General features: G+C 35.8%; 4 protein-coding genes across 4 annotated transcripts; all 4 read right to left on the reverse strand.

Annotated features, from left to right (window-relative positions):
• Positions 1-345: 345 nt before the first annotated feature.
• On the reverse strand, positions 346-5,195 carry LOC107869285 (receptor kinase-like protein Xa21). The gene is made up of 7 exons (XM_016715831.2): positions 4,774-5,195; positions 3,880-3,974; positions 3,295-3,459; positions 2,372-2,572; positions 2,067-2,273; positions 1,809-2,004; positions 346-1,363 (listed from the first exon to the last, which is right to left on the reverse strand). Exons 1-7 carry the CDS (start codon positions 5,193-5,195, stop codon positions 346-348), a joined length of 2,304 nt encoding a protein of 767 aa, XP_016571317.2.
• Positions 5,196-10,619: 5,424 nt separating this feature from the next.
• Positions 10,620-12,584, reverse strand: LOC107869287 (receptor kinase-like protein Xa21). Its single transcript, XM_016715833.2, has 2 exons — positions 11,045-12,584; positions 10,620-10,957 (listed from the first exon to the last, which is right to left on the reverse strand). The coding sequence occupies exons 1-2, from the start codon at positions 12,582-12,584 to the stop codon at positions 10,620-10,622; spliced, it is 1,878 nt and encodes a 625-aa protein (XP_016571319.2).
• Positions 12,585-13,127: 543 nt separating this feature from the next.
• Positions 13,128-13,739, reverse strand: LOC124897597 (receptor-like protein 35). The gene is made up of 2 exons (XM_047410579.1): positions 13,409-13,739; positions 13,128-13,332 (listed from the first exon to the last, which is right to left on the reverse strand). The coding sequence occupies exons 1-2, from the start codon at positions 13,734-13,736 to the stop codon at positions 13,160-13,162; spliced, it is 501 nt and encodes a 166-aa protein (XP_047266535.1). The 5' UTR covers positions 13,737-13,739; the 3' UTR covers positions 13,128-13,159.
• Positions 13,740-13,940: 201 nt separating this feature from the next.
• On the reverse strand, positions 13,941-14,465 carry LOC124897845 (receptor-like protein 35). Its single transcript, XM_047411443.1, has one exon. It carries the CDS (start codon positions 14,463-14,465, stop codon positions 13,941-13,943), a length of 525 nt encoding a protein of 174 aa, XP_047267399.1.
• Between the last annotated feature and the right edge of the window lie 3,468 nt (positions 14,466-17,933).

The raw sequence follows: 17,933 nt of genomic DNA on the forward strand, positions 1-17,933 counted from the left end.
TTGCTCTTTTTGTTTGTTGTCTTGATGTTATGTGTCACCTTAGTGATTCACATGTAAAACATTTACTGATATATTACTTGCTTATTTGTATTCATGTACTTAATTCCGATAACTATTTTAAAAAAATATTATTCAGCTTGAAGATTTTTTAGAGGATCAATTTGGTTTTAGTAATTAAGAGGAAATAATGAAATTTATTGCAACCAGCTAGCATTTTTGAAAACAGAATCATCCACAAATCAATTACTAAAACAAAAAAAAAGTAACAATCTTCACATAAATCTAACAATTAGCAAACATTTGCAACAAACAAGTAATTTGGAACGAGAGATTCCGAGAACATGCTCAGCATGCAAGAAGTTGACTCTTGATCTTCTGCAGCATTCCTACAATATCTTTTATGTTAGTCCTTCTTGCCGGAGATTCAACACAACAATCTAATGCTACTTTCATGATTGATGCCACAACATCTAGCTCCTTCTGTAAGCCTTTACCTGTTGCTGTTACCAAGTTGGCATCCACGATGTCCATTACTGCATCTGGAAGTGAAAAACTCACCCATTGCTTCAAGCTAAGATCTCCTTCAAACTCATTAGGCTTTCTCCTGGTAAACGTTTCCAGCAGCATGACCCCATAGCTATAGACACTAGTCCTTCCAGTCCATACTCTACAGTCAAGCAATTCATTTAAAGATGCAATATACTTTCTAGGTGGGAAAAAAAGAAAGGAATAATCAGCAAAACTAAAAGACGTACCTGGCGCAATATACCCAAATGTTGCTAAGGTTTTAGTGTGCAAATCACCCTGATCTTCACCAAGCAGTTTTGAAATGCCAAAGTCTCTGAGGTGGGCAATCATATCCTCATCCTGCAAGATGTTACTAGGCTTTAGATCACAATGGATCACAGGCCACGAGCATCCATGGTGAAGATATTCCAAAGTATATGCCACATCTATCATTATGCTTAGTCTTTGCTTGATGTCGAGGAAGTAGTTGTGCGAATACAAATACTTCTCAAGACTTCCATTTGGCATATACTCGAGCACTAATGCCTTGAAATCAAGATTGGAACAACTAGAAATGACTTTTACAAGATTCCTATGGCGAAGGTTGTGCACAACTTCACATTCCGTATCAAAACTCTTGAATGCCGCATCCGGTTGTAGGTTGTACACTTTAACTGCAATGGCAGTTCCATTTCTGAGAACACCTTTGTAAACAGTGCCAAAACTTCCGGAACTAATCAAATTACTCTCGCTAAGCGCATCAGTTGCTTGGAGTAATTCATAGTATGAAATTCTTTCTCTTTTAATGGTAGACAATGCATTAGTTTGTTGAGGAGCTCTTTGACCTCTTCTATACCTTATCCATACAAACACAAAAGTGATAGGAACAAATAAAAGTGCTAGTCATAGCAAAATAAAAAGAACTAGCAATTTGTCCCTATTTGATTTGTGCTTTGATGAAGAGGATCATGGCGAGACACTAAATCTTGAAGAACTACACAATGCTTCATTGTGGATGAAAAACTGACTCGAGAGGTTCTTGAAAGGACCTCCCGAGGGTATTTCACCATACAATTTGTTGAAAGAAACATTTAAATACTACAGGTTTTGAAGTTTGTCCAAAGACTTAGGAATGATTCCAGATATTGTTATGAGAAAGGTCTAGGAATTCCAAACCTACCATGTTGCTCATTGAGTCAGGTATAGCTCCTTGCAACTTGTTGTGTCTCAAAGAAAGTCGTGCAAAATTCTATAATCCTCCAATTTCTCTTGGAATTCTATTTGAAAATTGATTCATTGACAGATCTGTCAGTGTCACAACCTTTAGATTTCCAATTTCTGGAGGTAAAGAACCTACTATGTTGTTTGACGATAAGTCAAGAACCACTAGATCTTGAAGGTTCCCTAAGCTTTGTAGCATATTGCAACTCAATTTGTCGGAACCGAGATGTATCTCCCTGAGGGAAGTAATATTCCCTAAATAATTAGGAAGAGATCCTGAAAGTTGATTTTGATCCAAGTAAATATCACCAGATGCTGCATTTTACATATATGATCACCAACAAATCCTGTAAGTTTGTTGTTACTCAAGTTGAAGCGCTGAAGGTTCCTCAAGTTGCGAATTGCTGTGGGAATTGATCCAGCCAAGTTATTTCCAGAAAGATCAAGGTCTAATAAGCTTCTTAAGTTCCCAACTTCATCTGGAATTCGCCCTTGGATTTTACAACTGATGGCGAAAAATGTTCTACGAGATGTGGAAAGGTTCCCTGTGGATGACGGAAGCATGCCATATAGAGGGTTGAAAGATATATCAAGATATGTTTAATTTCTGCAATTGATTAAGGAACAAGATTGGTTAAGTTGCCCAGAAAAAGTCTTTCAATGTTGGGTAAGATAGAACACATGTTTGGTGGAAGGCTTCCTGATAGATTATTGTGTGAAAGCTCAATTATTCTCAGCCCTGATATGTTGAAGATTTCCATATCAAGCGAACCACTAAAACTATTAAACCCAAGATTAAGTACCTCCAACTCAATGAGATTGCTTATCTCTTTGGGTATTTCACCTGGAAACACATGAAGAAAAAATTAATACAAGTGAGATGAACTATTTAACTCAATGCTTATCTATGTGATTCATGCTTAACTTGATAAGAAGACTCTTGAATTTTAATTGGTTATGGAAGAAGGTGTCGGCAAGAACTCAGAAAATTATGTAATAACTATATAGTTCTTTTTCCTATTGTTATTGATCAAATTTTACTAAGGATGTACATATTATATATTTTTTTCTCCATTAAAGTTCTTAATTTAATTTTCTATGAAATTCTGATTGTGTAGGTTTGTATTTTTATATGGACTCAAATATATAAAATGATACTTTATTAGATGTTAGCTAACTGCCAACAGTAGTTCAAATTTACTGCTTATTTCTTAAAACAAATTAATTTTAAACATTAAAAGACGCTCCAAATATGGTGTTTCTTGTCATACGCTTGAAGATTTATTTATAATTGTTACATTTTATTACTCATTACATGCATAAATACATAGAATTTTAATAGTTCTAATGGATCTGTAAAATTTAACATGAGACACCATCAGAATATAGATGTACCTATTTTGGCCTTCGTTATCATCTTATTTTCGTTTGTGTCATTCGACTCTTTGTATAATTTTCGTTTCATCAATAAAAACCAAAAAAATCATTTAAAAAAAAAAAAGAATATATATGTTCCTATAAGCTTATTTCCACTAATCTGAACACGTTGCATCTTGGTTAAGTTGCCAATCTCCCATGGTAAGAATCCACTAAGATTGTTCCTCCACAGTGACAAAGGTTGAGGCGATGAGATATTGAATATGGAGATCGGGACAGAGCCAGTAATCTGATTATCCTCCATGGCTAACTCTACCAAATTAACAAGATTTCCAATTTCTTGTGGAATTATCCCTGAAATGAATGTATAATAAAATGAAATTCTGCAGTAATAAGATACAATAGTGCTAGTATTCATAATATGGAACGTACCGGTGAAATGGTTGGTTCTGAGATCCAATATCTGCAGGTTATTCAATCTTCCTATTTCACTATGTATTGGTCCATCAAACTCATTTTCCGATAAACCCAACGGTTGAAGTTGTGAAAAATTTAATAAGCTTTTAGGCATATGACCTCAAAGCTTGTTTTTGTAGAGATAAAGCCCTTTGAGTATTGGGAGACCATTGCATAAACCAATGGGAAGAATTCCTGATAAGCTATTGCCACTAAATGAAATGAATTCGATCCTAGAAATATTGAAACTTGTAAATGGTATAGAACCCATAAGTTAATTAAATTCTATGCCCAACCAGTTCATGTTGTGAAAATTACCGATCCATTTTGGAATGTTTCCAACCTTGAGGAATTCAAGAGAGAAACAGGAATATGCCCTTCTAAGGAATTGAATTCCTGTGAAACTATTATTCCTAAGATTATGAAATTGAAGTTTGTGTAAGAACCTGATACGGGTACGACTACGAGGATGCATGTTTGTAAGATGTATTGAAACCGAGACTTGGAGTATGAAAGTGAAGTGCAAATGAGGACTTAAAAAGGGTCCAAAACCGTCCATATAATGCTCTCCAAGGGTACCCACTGGAAGACTTGAGACTAAGGGGTCATTTTGGACATTTCACACCTTGTTTGTAAACTACTATATAAGGAACATTTTAGGTCATTTGTTAGGAGACTTTGCTGAATATGGATGTTGTATAACACTTAGAAACATTTCCTCTCTAAGGAGATAAGACCACAAATCTGAAACTTGTAACTAGGGAAATCAACTTGAGTGTGGAATCACTCGTGTTGGATTCAAGCTTGGAAACGTTGGATGTTTGGGAGATCGAGGTCACTCTTGTACCAACGTAAGAGATAGGTTTGTGTTGTGTGTAGTACTAAAGGTCCAAGAGTGTAACAAGTCTTGGGTTGTTAATATTATTCCCTCATTTGGTCTATCTACCTATCTTTATCTTATTGCACTTTGTAGATTCATAGTGGACAATTTTTGTGGCTTGTTGAATCCGAATTTTGTAACCATTGTGTTCATCTGGTTCAACTTATATTGTGGCTGCTTTGGTGTTGAAAACGCACCTCTTTATTTTGTTATTGTGTTGTTGATAGCGAATCCGAGAGTGGTCTTCAAAAGGGTCCTCAAATCCTTAAGATTAGTGGACTGTTTTGGAGTTGTTTTGTGTTCTCTTGTCTTTCTCATATCAGAACTCAAACCAAGAAGGAACCTCCCCTCTGAAGTTGTTAAAACTTAGATCAAGAAACTTAAGCTGACGCAAGTGTGCCATTTCTTGAGGCAAATTTCCACGGAAACTGTTGCTAACCAAGTTGACAGAAACAAGAAATGTGAGGTTTCCAAAATCACGTGGAATTCTACCAGTAAGAGCCATGTCAGAAAGATTCAAGGACTTCACTCTCTTGTGACGAGAGCCACAAGTGACTCCAACCCAATGACAAACCGACATAGCTGGAGACCAACTTTCATCCAAGGAATGAAAGGGGTCCGAAATGAGTTGTGATTTCAGGGAAAGAAGAGCTAATTGATCAGTGGAGATATTAAATTGGTTCATGGCTGAACTACTTATAAAATAGTACTGAAGCAACAAGAGAAAAGAGGTGAAAGCAACAAGTTTCTCCATAATTGCTTATATTGGCAAGAATATGGATATGGATAGTAATGATGTGGATTTGAGACTTTAAATAGCAAAGAGGTCTCTTTCTCTTTCTGGTTTTTAAATCTACAAAAATCTTTTTTATGATAATTTTCCATACATTCTTTAAGAAAAAAGGAATAGCTTTCCTTTATTCATTAACTAAGTTATCTAAAGAAACAATAAAGTAACTTTAATTTGTTTCAAGGGAAGATCAAGAAAGAAGACTAAAAAAGGAGTCTTCCACTAAGTTTTATACCAAATGTAAATTCATAAGTTTTATACCAAGAATGAATTGAATAGATTTTTTTTTATTATTATCTTTGTTAGATAAAGTTGAAATTCATAATTTGAATTAACAACTTAAACAGTACTGACTCCATTATCATAATGAATAGGGATTTAGTTTTGGCAAACCAAAATTTAACTAGTGTCAGCTATAGATTCACAGGGATTTATATCGATTGATACGGAGTATAGATATATATATGGAAAAATCTATTTAAATATCAACAACTATTATTAGGTTTGAACCCGTAATTTTGATATTACAATGATTTAATTTTGTTATTACTCATGTGCATGCCCTGAAGGTCTCTTAAGTAGCCAATTGATGTGGGGATCGATAGATCCAATTAAGATGGTGAATATAACAATTACAACGTATATGACAAGTAGGAACCAATTCTATTTTGTTGTAATAAATCTAGTCAATTTATACCTGCTCCATATAACATAAAACATCTTGCACTCATTGGGCTCATGATTTTCAAACTGTCATTATAACCAACACAGAACTAACAACTAATCCAAAACAGTATAACTAATTGCACTTCTCTAATATGGATTAGCATACCCCCACCCCCACACCCACCCCGTCAAGCTGGAAATTGGTAGACATCTAGCAATTCCCCAGCCTTTGGTGAGCAAATCTGCAATTTGGGAATGTCTTTGCAAATATTGAGGTTGAATCAGATGTTGTTTGATTTTCTCCCCAACAAACTGGCAATCTATGTCGTTATGTATTAGTCCTCACGTGAAAAATAGGATAGAGGCTATCTGTATAGCAGCCTTTTTATCACGGTGTAATCTCACTGGAGTATGAACTGGTATTCCTAATTGTTGCAACAGACAAACCAGCTTTTAATACATTTGTATAATTTGCCTATTTGTATTCATATAGCTAAAACCTCTATCGAGGGCAGAGAATGTGAACGGAGGAGTTGTGAAGGTGGCGACGAGAGCAGTGTAAGTATACGAAGGAGTTGTGAAGGCGAAGGACAAAGCGAAGAGATTTGCGGAGGAGGTGCATTACCGAGGAGTACGAAAGGACATTGGGTGAAAACACGCAGCGACAAGAGATCCAACAAAAAGATGCAATCACTTGTACGGTACGTTTCACACAGCAGAGGTGGCAATGAAAGCATATGATAGGACGGCAATTGAGTTCCGCGGTATGAAAGCCAAGACAAATTTTCTTCTGATGGACGAAATGAATTGGACTACTTGTTAGGTCAGTACTCTTAAGTCATCGAATATGGTGGTTGTGGTGGCGATTCAACCATCACCGGTGCCTTTGCCTCCATCTTAACTGCCATCATATCCACCACATTTGATGACTCAACAATATTGATCCAACCATGACTCCGATTCATTTCGTCCATCGGAATTGGAAAATTCATCTTGACTTTCATTTCCTCTGCCGTGTCAAACGTACAAAACCAAATATTGGATCTTTTCCTTGGATCTCTTGTCTGTCATGTATTTAATTCCCCGACGGCCTCTTCTGTACTCCTCGATAATGCACCTCCGACGCAACTCCCTTCACTTTCTCCACCACCTTCGAAACTCCTCCATTCACCTTCACCACGCTCGCTGCCACCTTCGCAACTCCTCCATTCACTTTCTTTGCCCTCGTCTCCGCCTTCCTACATCTTTGCTTCTTCAACGTAATTTTCACAACTGATAAGGATGAGAGAAAACGTAGGGGGAAGAGTTGCTTAAATAGAAAAGTGGTAGGGGAAGCAAACAAAAGCATAATCAAGGAAGGTGAGTTTGACTTGACTGATGTAATTGTGGGGGCCACATTTGACGTGACATTATTTCTTTTTCTGAATGTCTGCAAGGATATTTGTCTGTATTTTATTTTCTAATGCCACCTGCACATTTCACAAAAAGAAAAAAAGAAAAGGTTAATAAATGAGAAATGCTATATTTTTATTTTTTTTTGCAAAATCCACAAGGCAAGGTGCCTAGGTTCTTTTTATAAATTTTTCCAAATCAAAAGTCATTACAAATGTAGCCAAAGCTTTAAAATAAAGTAAAAAACTAAGCTAATGACCAAAATAAGACTTATACAATGTGTTAATCTGGTGCTACAATATGAGTGAATAAAAAAAGCTAAACTTGCTAAAGATGTACGAAAAATTGCAAAACTAATATTTGAGTGATGTATTATCCATGAACTGAATTTCCATCTTGCCTTAGCTAACTTTAATGTTCCTTGGCAGTGTTGTTTTGAAGACACACGGCATTGGTGCTTGTTGGAATCTCCTTGACAGTGTTGTTTTGAAGCCTCACGACATTAACGCTTGTTGATTTCTTCAGTCCCTTGCTGCTGTATCTCCCATGTTAGAATCACATCTTCTGTCATCATCTTTTGATCTTCAACACATTTCAAAAAGCTAGCAAAACCACCTGGCAGTGACAACTATATTTGCTGAAACATGAACCAAGTATAGACCAAAATAGTCTACAAAAATGTATCCCAAGTTTGTAACTCTTTGTGCGCAAATGTGTTGACGTATCTTGTCTTATGTCATTTGAATAAGTCGTGAGCAGCTCCACTTGCAAGATAAAAATTCTCGTGTACCAATTTATCGATTTTGTTTGTATCAAATCATCACCTCGTGAAATAGGTTCAATGAAATAGTAAACTTTATCGAGATTGGAACACGAGAAGACCATATCATTTCCTTATTCAAATGTAGGATCAATGCAGTAGAAGCAAACATTGGACAAAAGTTTGTCCAAATTAAGTGTAAGATCACTGGAAAGGAAAATGCATTTGCATTTCCATGCTATGTTAATTCCATTTATTAATATTTTCTCAATAGAATGAGCAACAAATGCTAATACCATCCATTGAGAAAAAAATTAAAAATAGAATTGGCATAAAATGTTGTAACCTGCAAAAAAGAAAACAATGTTAGAAATAAAAATTATCTCCATGCTCTCCTCCCAATGTATTTGAACATGTCGATACATTATTTTATCCATCCTCCTCTTCTTGCAACAACAATTCTCAGCAAAGCATATCACGACACACCCCAATCTTCTACACATTATTTTGGAAAATAAATCCCTTGCAGCTGCCTCAATTGAAATGCTATATTTCAATTTGGGTTTGATGGTTTATTAATTTTCATTTTCTAGGAAAATACCAAATCAAACATTAATTAATTCCCTCCTTCCCCACCCCCCACGCCCCAGTGATTGAATTAAGCTATAGAAAAAAGATATACTTTTTCTAGTCCATACAAAGTGAATTTTAGGGTATGACATAGAGTCATACACTTCAGAGAAAAAAAATATTAAAGGACATAATTAAAGGTTATTATTTACCATTACCTTTTTTATTATTCTCAAAATATTCTCTTAGAATTAATAAAATACTCCAATGACACTATGTGTAATTGATTTACGTTTTGAAAGAATAATTTGTTAGTTCCCTTTCTCGATTAAATAGGTGCTTAATACAACTTAGAGACTAACATAAAACAAAATTACTCATCTTTGATTAGTTTGCTGATCATTAGGCTACCACGGATTCTTCCCTCCTGATATTAATGAGGTGGCCGGGAAGGATAGATCCCAACTTATTATATACGGAGAAGGATATTTCTCGTCAATCTAATCCTGATATAGTTCCAATAGACATATTCTCTTCCATTTTCCTACTAGGATAGATATTCTAACAAGAAATGGCCTAGTTAGGTAGTTGGCAGCTATTTATCGTGAACTGCATCTTAAACAGTATTCAATTTCTCCTTTATGTGTTGTTTCCCGTGTATCTAACATTTCAAAGTTGGCTCTCAGAGGTAAACAAAGAGGTGGATCATTTGATCTTGAAATAGGTCATCTAGTTCATTCCAATCTTTAATATGATCATTTCGTCAGGTATTGCTGAATCATAAGATTCTGAGCATCCTGCTTTATCATTCATTCTACAGAACCAAAACGAGACCTTTCCCTATTAGTTGAAAAGAAACTTTATGTTATTTTTCTTCTCTATTTGCTTTTTGTGCGATTGTATTCTAGTTAACCCACAATCTTTCCGCAACAGTTATATACCAATTATGTTGTGAAAGTTGGAACATTTAGCACTAGTGTTGGGAGGACCAATAATGCATCATAAAAGCATTACTTGTTACTTGACTCAAATGACAGACAAAATTATGACACTTTTGGAGTAATAAGAAATGATTGGCACTTCACCACCGAAAAATAGAAACACAATTGACAAAGTAACTCTGTATTTTCTCCTTTGAGTCACTTTCTGCAAGAGACTGATCTTCCAAATCGTCAATGTCATTTCCAGTTTCTTCATCAACATCATCGTTTCCGGAAACATGATCTTCCAAGTAGTGGAAAATCAAGAAATTAGAACTTAACATTGAGGAGTAAATTAAATTTTTCTTGTCTTAATTCGTTGAATTGGAAAATCTTGAAGAATGGAGCCTGATTTTCTGCTTCACTAGAGTTTCATATAGGTATTGTATTAAAAAAAGAATGAAAAAGATAATGGAAACTATCTTCTTCTTTTTTATCACTTATCATCATGTAAGCTTTTGGAGCAACATGACCTACAGGTCACGAGTTTGAGTCGTGGAATCAGTCATTGCTATTTGTGTCGGGTATGTTGGCTGTGTTACTATCCCTGGGGGCGATCCTTCTCCATATCCTGCATGAATGCAAGATGCTTCGTGCTCTGAGCTGCCATTTTTTATCGTATAGCGTTATGATATATAGCATTTTTTGTCATTGCCCGTTATGTTTGTTGTCATGATGTTATATGTCCTGTTAGTGTTTCCAATCTAAAACATTTATATTATTTGCCTATCGGTATTCATACAGATAATTCCTCTAAGAATCTAAAACATATTCATTCCGCTCAAAGATTTTCAAGAGGATCAATTTGGCTATAATTATTCAATTTACAAGTTCCACCATTTTGCAACAATAATATAAAGAGGAAACAGTGAGATTCATAGCAACCATCTAGCATTTCTAAAAACAGAATCATGCACAAACCAAGTGTTAAACAAAACAGTAATCCTTACATGAATACAACTATTCAGAAAAAAATTTAAACAAACAAGTGATTTGGAATAACAGATTCCAACAACATGCTCAAAGTGCAAGAATTTGAATCTTGATCTTCTGCAGCATCCCAACAACATCTTTCATGTTTGTCCTTCTTGCCGGAGATTCAGAACAACAGTCTAAAGCCAATTTCATGATTGAAGCCACAACATCTAGCTCTTTCTGTAAGTGATTACCCATAGGTGTTACCAAGTTGGCATCTACAACTTCCATTACTGCATCTGGAAGAGAATAACTCACCCATTGCTTCAAGCTAAGATTTCCCTCAAACTCGTTGGACTTTCTCCTAGTAAATGTTTCCAGCAACATGATCCCGTAACTATAGACATCACACTTTGTAGACACCAAACCATCCAGTCCATACTCTACAGTCAAAAAAATAATTTAAAGATGCAATATACTTTCTAGGAGGTTAAAAAAATAAGGAAAAATCAGCAAACTAAGAGACGTACCTGGCACAATATATCCAAATGTTTCTAAGGTTTTAGTGTATAAATCACTCTCATCTTCACCAAGCAGTTTTGAAATGCCAAAGTCGCTTAGGTGGGCAACCATATCCTCGTCCAGCAAGACATTACTAAGCTTCAGATCACAGTAGATTACAGGCGACGTGCACCCATGGTGAAGATATTCCAACGCACATGCTACATCTAGTATTATGCTTAGCCTCTGCCTGATATCGAGGAAATAGTTGTGTGAATACAAATACTTATCAAGGCTTCCATTTGGCATATACTTGAGCACTAAAGCCTTAAAATCAAGGTTGGAACAACTGGTAATGACTTTTACGAGATTCCTATGGCGAAGGCTATGCAGAATTTCACATTCCATATCAAAGCTCTTGAATGCCATATCTAGTTGCAGATTGAAGACTTTAACTGCAATGACAGTTACACTTCTGAGAACACTTTTGTAAACGGAACCAAAACTTCCGGAACCAATCAGATTGCTCTCGCTAAACGCATCAGTTGCTTGGAGCAATTCATTGCGTGAAATTCTTTCTCTTGCTACGGTAGACAATGAAAGAGCTTGCTGAGGAGCACTTTTACCTCTCCTATATCTAATCCATAGGAGCACAAAGGTCATAGGAAAAAATACAACTGCAATTGCGAGCAAAAGAGAAAGTACTACCAATTTTTTCCTATTTGATCTGTGCTTTGATGATGTGGGGCATGGCGGGACACTAAATCTTGAAGAACCACACAATGCTTCATTGTGGATGAAAAAATGACTCGTAAGGTTCTTGAAAGGACCCCCCGAGGGTATTTCACCATACAATTTGTAGACAGAAACATTGAAATACTTCAAGTTTTGAAGTTTCTCCAACGACTTGGGAATAGTTCCAGATATATTATTGTAAGAAAGGTCTAGGAATTCCAAACCTACCATGTTACTCATTGACTCAGGTATAGATCCTTGCAACTTGTTGTGTCTCAGAGAAAGGTGTGCCAAATTTTGCAACCCTCCAATTTCTCTTGGAATTCCATTTGAGAATTGATTCATCGAAAGATCTATCAGTTTCGCAGCCTGTAGATTTCCAATTTCTCGAGGTAAAGAACCTACCATGTTGTTTGACGATAAGTCAAGAACCACTAGATCATGAAGGTTCCCTAATCTTGGTGGTATATTGGAACTCAATTTGTAGGAACCAAGATGTATCTCTCTAAGGGAAGTAACCTTTCCTAAACAATTCGGATGAGAACCTGAAAGTTGATTTTGAGTCAAGTTGATGACATCCAAGCACTGCAATTTACATATATTATCAACGATAGATCCTGTAAGTTTATTACTACTCAAGAACAAGCCCTGCAAGTTTCTCAAGTTGCCGATTGATGTGGGAATTGATCCAGCCAAGTTGTTTCCAGAAAGATCAAGGTCTAATAAGCTGCTTAAGTTCCCAACTTCATCTGGAATTCGCCCTTGGATTTTACAACTGATGGCTAAAAATGTACTAAGAGATGTGGTAAGGTTCCCTGAGGAGGCAGGAAGCATTCCGTTTAAAGGATTCAAATATAGAGATAGAGTTGTTAAACCTCTGCAATTGGTTAAGGAAGTCAGGAAGCTTAATGATGAGTCACTAGTTAAATTGTTTCCCCCTAAATTTAGATACCGTAGATGAGTCAAATATCCAAGAGAATTGGGAATCAAGCCAGTGAGTTGGTTGAAAGAAAGCTCTAGACTAATAAGTTTTGAACAATTGGAGATGGAATGAGGAATAGTTCCAACAAGATTGGTTAAGTTCATCAGATAAAGCACTTCAATGTTGGGTAAGATAGAACCCATGTTTGGTGGGAGGCTTCCTGATAGATTGTTTAATGAAAGATATATCACTCTCAGCCCTGATATGTTGAAGGTTTCCATTTCAAGTGAACCACTAAAACTATTAAATTGAAGATTAAGTTACTCCAACACAGCGAAATTGCTTATTTCGTTAGGTATTTCACCTGTCAACACAAGGACAAAAAGGAATACTAGTGAGTTAACTAGCACAAGTTGTACCTCATGCTGTAACTTTGATTACATACCGGTAAACCTATTTTCTTGAAGATATAAAAATTGCATCTTGGTTAAGTTTCCAATATTGCGTGGTAAGAATCCATTAAGATTGTTAACCGCCAGTGACAAAATTGCAGCGACAAGATATTGAATATGGAGATTGGGACAGAGCCGGTAATCTGGTTTATTTCCATCCATAACTCCATCAAATTAACAAGATTTCCAATTTCTTGTGGAATTATCCCTGCAGCTGAAGTGTAATTAATTTTTTTTGAAGTAATTAGGAAAAATATTACTAGCATTCATAAGATAAAACATACCTGTGAAATGGTTAGCTCCGAGTTCTAATATCTGCAAGTTACTCAATCTTCCAATTTCTCTTTGTATTGGTCCATCAAACTCATTTTCCGATAAAGACAAAATTTGAAGTTGTGAACAATTTGACAAGCTTGTAGGCATATGACGATAAAGCTTGTTATAAGACACATAAAGCCCTTTGAGTATTGGGAGACCATTGCATAAACCATTGGGAAGACTTCCTGATAAGCTATTGCCAGTAAATGCAATGAATTCGATTCTTGAGATATTGAAAATTGTGGATGGTATAGAACCCATTAGCTGATTAAACTGTATGACCAACGAGTTCATGTTGTGAAGATTGGTGATCCCTTCTGGAATGTTTCCACGAAGTGAATTATAAGATAAATCTAAAGTCTCCAACCTTGAGGCGTTCGAGAGTGACAGAGGAATAGAACCTTTGAGCTTGTTACCCCTCAACTTTAATACTCTAAGGTTTATAAGGCTTCCAATCACTTTTGGTATTTGGCCCTCTATGGAATTGAATGCCAAATTCTACATTTCAAGATTTGTAATGTTAGAAAATGAAGAGGGAAGGGAGCCGGTGAAACTATTATTCCTAAGATGAAGAAATTGAAGTTCATGTAAGAACCCAAACCAAGAAGGAACGTCCCCTCTGAAGCTGTTAAAACTTAAATCAAGAAACTTAAGCCGTCGCAAGTGTGCCATTTCTTGAGGCAAATTTCCACGGAAACTGTTGCTACCCAAGTTGACAGAAACAAGAAATGTGAGGTTTCCAAAATCAGGTGGAATTCTGTCATTAAGAGCCATGTCAGCAAGATTCAAGGACTTCACTCTCTTGTGAAGAGAGCCACAAGTGACTCCAACCCAATGGCAAACTGACATAGCTGGAGACCAACTTTCATCCAAGAAACGAAAGGGGCCAAAAATGATTTGTGATTTCAGGGAAAGAAGAGCTAATTGATCAGTGGAGATATTAAATTGGTTCATGGCTGAACTACTTATAACATAGTACTGAAGCAACAAGAGAAAAGAGATGAAAGCAACAAGTTTCTCCATAATTGCTTATATTGGTAAGAATATTGATATGGATAGTAATGATGTGTTTTTGAGAATTTAAATAGCAAAGAGGTATCTTTCTCTTTCTGATTTTAAAATCTACAAAAATATTTTTTTATGAGAATTTTCCATACATACTTTAAGAAAAAAGGAATAGCTTTCCTTTATTCATTAGTTAAGTTATCTAAAGAAACAATAAAGTAACTTACATTTGTTTTAATGGCAAACCAAGAAAGAAGACTAAAAAAGGAGTCTACCACTAAGTTTTATACCAAATGTAAGATGTTCATTGGAGGAGCAAGAATGAATTGAATAGATTTTTTATTATTATTATCTTTGTTAGATACAGGTGAAATTCATAATTTGAGTTAGCAACTTAAACATTACTGACTGCAATATCATAATGAATAGGGATTTAGTTTTGGCAAACCAAAATTTAACTAGTGTCAGCTATAGATTCATAGGAATTTATATCGTTTGATACGGAGTATAGATATATATATATGGAAAAATCTATTTAAATATCAACAAATATTATCAGGTTTGAACCCGTGCTTTTAAAGCATTTCTCGGAGTAAAACTCTGGGAAAGCTCCTGTCACGACTCGAACTATGGTCTGGTCGTGATGGATATTCCGAACAATGAAGGCCCGGGCGTCCTACTCTATCTGGTAATCATGCACAACATTCATATAATAAAAGAAGATGCAGAAATATAATCTGGTACGGAAATTGTCACACCCCTTTTTAGACTCCAAAAAAAGATAAGTATTTTAAGTTCGAAAGGGTTTTATTATTAAGGTGACAAAAATGAAAAATTTGTTTCGAAACAAAGGATTATTTACATTATTATTTTTTTTTCTTATTCAGAGTCGCCACTTAGCATAATCTGGTGTGCCAAGTCACCTTTGGAAAATCCTTTTCGAAACAGTTTGACTCTAAAAACTGATCCGCGAACAGAGATTCCGGCTAAATTATTTTGACTGAGGGGAAGGTGTTAGGCACCCCTCGATTCTGTGGTTCGACCACGGTTGCTTGGTGGAGCGTATCAGCTAATTTGACATTATAAATATACAAACCACATAAACACACAAAACAAGCAAACAAACAAATCACACAAAATTCAAAACAAACCAAAATAATGTTCAGTCCAAATTATACAATCCAAAATAAAAGAGGTGCTAAAATATAAAACCTATTCTATTCTAAACTAATCCTAAACTAAACTCCACCCAACGTTCCGGGCCTTGATCACGAGCCTCCTTTGCGTACATGCTACTTCGGGGCATTCCCCGGATAAATCAATACAAATCCTTCGGGGCATTCCCCGACCAAATGAGTACAATTTAAACTTTTCATGCAATAAAGTAGAAAGTACCATTCACGCACATATTCAAACACTCCAACAAATTGTTATTCCTAAATTTGCGTACCCGGCCTACGTTTGCCTACCAAGTTCAACGTATCACAATTCTATCATGTTCAACATTATCAATACATCAAAATTAATCAATATTTATTTTCCTCCATTTTTAATCCCCACCTTAATTCATTTTCAACCACGTGATTAACCCATTTCAATACACAATCCACCAATCGAGAATAACGAAAATTCACCAATCATGATTGGCACATCACACACCCAAATGTCACCAACAGTTCACATCAACAAACAAACCATGGTATCGAATCACACGCAATCACAATCACATAAGAATTAAATAAAAGAGAAAAAAGAATTGGACTTTAAATTTGAGGCTTTCAAACTCAATGTTATTCGAATAAAGAGAGTCCGCAGCCGTAAACCTCGAGCCGAACCTTAACACCAACAATCCAACTCGACAAATAGTGACCTTTTCACCGTTACTTTTCACGCTGTTACTGTTCACCAGTACTGTTCACCGGTACTGTTCACCGGTTACTGTTCACCGGTACTATTCACCGGCGCCCTTTTTTTTTTTGTTATTCTTGTTCTTGTGAGGAAGATTATTTTGTGATTGTTGTTATTGTGGAGAAGATGATGATCAAAGAATGAGCCTCCCTTTTTCCCTCTTGGAATTTTTCTTTTATAATGGGCATGGATTTGTTATGATGCAGAAATTTTGGTGGGTGCCCCATATATTCTTTCTTTTAGTTTGTTATTGTGAGGATAAAAATGTGAGTGGGTAGGGAGGTGGAAGCTTTTGATTGGGTAGGTTGTTAGGATAAGATAAATTAGTTAGAGGTATTTTTTTTGTTTATTTTTGTATATTTGTGGGATATAATTACATGGGGTTGGACACATGGTAAGGTGAACTAAAAATGAATAAAATTAGACTTCGAGAGGGACAAAATTAGGTGTCTACAGAAACATGGTTATATGAGTACGATCGCGTAGATGGACTTATGAGGGCATATGTTAGACCAGAGACTTGGTGTGTGCAAATGAAGTGCAAAGGAGTACCTAAATAGACACCAAAACCGTCCATACATAGCACTCCAAGGGCGCCTATTGAAGCATTTGACTAAGGCGTCATTTTGGACATTTCACACTTTATTTTGTAACCTACTATAAATACAATAATGTAGGGTTTTAGTCATTAGTTTTGATGAATATTGAAAGTTGTAGACACTTAGACATTTCTCTCTTGTGAGAAAGGCCCCTATGGCCAAACATTGTAACTGGGGATTTAAACTTGAGTGTGGAATCACTTGTGTTGGGTTCAAGCTTGGAAACGTTGGATGCTTCAGAGATCGAGGTCCCTCTTGTGTCACGTAAGAGATAGGTGAATTGTAGTGTGTAGTGTTAAGGGTCCAAGAGTGAAATATGCTCTTGTGTTCTTAAGATTATGCCTTCATGTAGTTTATCTTACTATCCCTTTGTTTAGTGTAATCTTTTGTTGTTGTTTCTTATGTTGTTGAAACCGTTAATCCTCTTGTTCTTCACGTGTTGATGTTGTTTTGGGTGTTATATATATCATTGAATCTTGTATTCTTCTTGTTGGTAGTGAATCCGAGAGTGGTCTCTAAAAAGGTCCTCGGATTCTTAAGATTAGTGGACTGATTTGGAGTGTGTTTTCATGCTTCCGTTGTCTTTATCGTATCATTTGGTATTAAATCATGGCTTGATCTTGTTCCAACAAGATCAATCTTAGGCTTGTTAATTGAAAAAAAAAATTGTTAAAAAAAAAGTTGAAATCTGAAAATTCCAGAAAAATAGCAATCTGTCCATTTTGTGTTCGTGGCCAAAAATTGTATTCTTGTTGTATATTGGCCAATATTTTTACTTTTCTTTGTTGTCTCTAAGTGTTAGTTTTGTTCCTCACTAACACGTTGAGTCTATATCTTAGAATTGAGCTTGAAATGTTGTTGTTGTTTGGGAGGTCCAACTTGAACCTTAGAACTTCAAGACTCAAAGTTTGTGTTCTTGGTGTTCTTGGTGTTCTTGGTGTTCTTCACTATCTCCATATATTGTTGAAAAAAAATGGTT

The sequence above is a fragment of the Capsicum annuum genome, chromosome 4 (assembly GCF_002878395.1).
Source record: "Capsicum annuum cultivar UCD-10X-F1 chromosome 4, UCD10Xv1.1, whole genome shotgun sequence".
NCBI classification, from domain to species: Eukaryota; Viridiplantae; Streptophyta; class Magnoliopsida; order Solanales; family Solanaceae; genus Capsicum; species Capsicum annuum.

Excerpts from the sequence above, each read along its gene's own strand:
- LOC124897845 (XM_047411443.1), bottom strand. The coding sequence starts at position 14,465 with ATGGAGAAACTTGTTGCTTTCATCTCTTTTCTCTTGTTGCTTCAGTAC.
- LOC107869285 (XM_016715831.2), bottom strand. The coding sequence starts at position 5,195 with ATGGAGAAACTTGTTGCTTTCACCTCTTTTCTCTTGTTGCTTCAGTAC. Across the intron at positions 3,975-4,773 it reads AGAGGGGAGGTTCCTTCTTG|GAATAATAGTTTCACAGGAA; the intron begins GTTTGAGTTCTG and ends TCATAATCTTAG. Across the intron at positions 1,364-1,808 it reads GTTGTGACACTGACAGATCT|GTATAGAAGAGGTCAAAGAG; the intron begins GTCAATGAATCA and ends TGTATGGATAAG.
- LOC107869287 (XM_016715833.2), bottom strand. The coding sequence starts at position 12,584 with ATGCTTCCTGCCTCCTCAGGGAACCTTACCACATCTCTTAGTACATTT. Across the intron at positions 10,958-11,044 it reads ATTTGGATATATTGTGCCAG|AGTATGGACTGGATGGTTTG; the intron begins GTACGTCTCTTA and ends TTTTGACTGTAG.
- LOC124897597 (XM_047410579.1), bottom strand. The coding sequence starts at position 13,736 with ATGAACTCGTTGGTCATACAGTTTAATCAGCTAATGGGTTCTATACCA. Across the intron at positions 13,333-13,408 it reads CGGAGCTAACCATTTCACAG|GGATAATTCCACAAGAAATT; the intron begins GTATGTTTTATC and ends CTTCAGCTGCAG.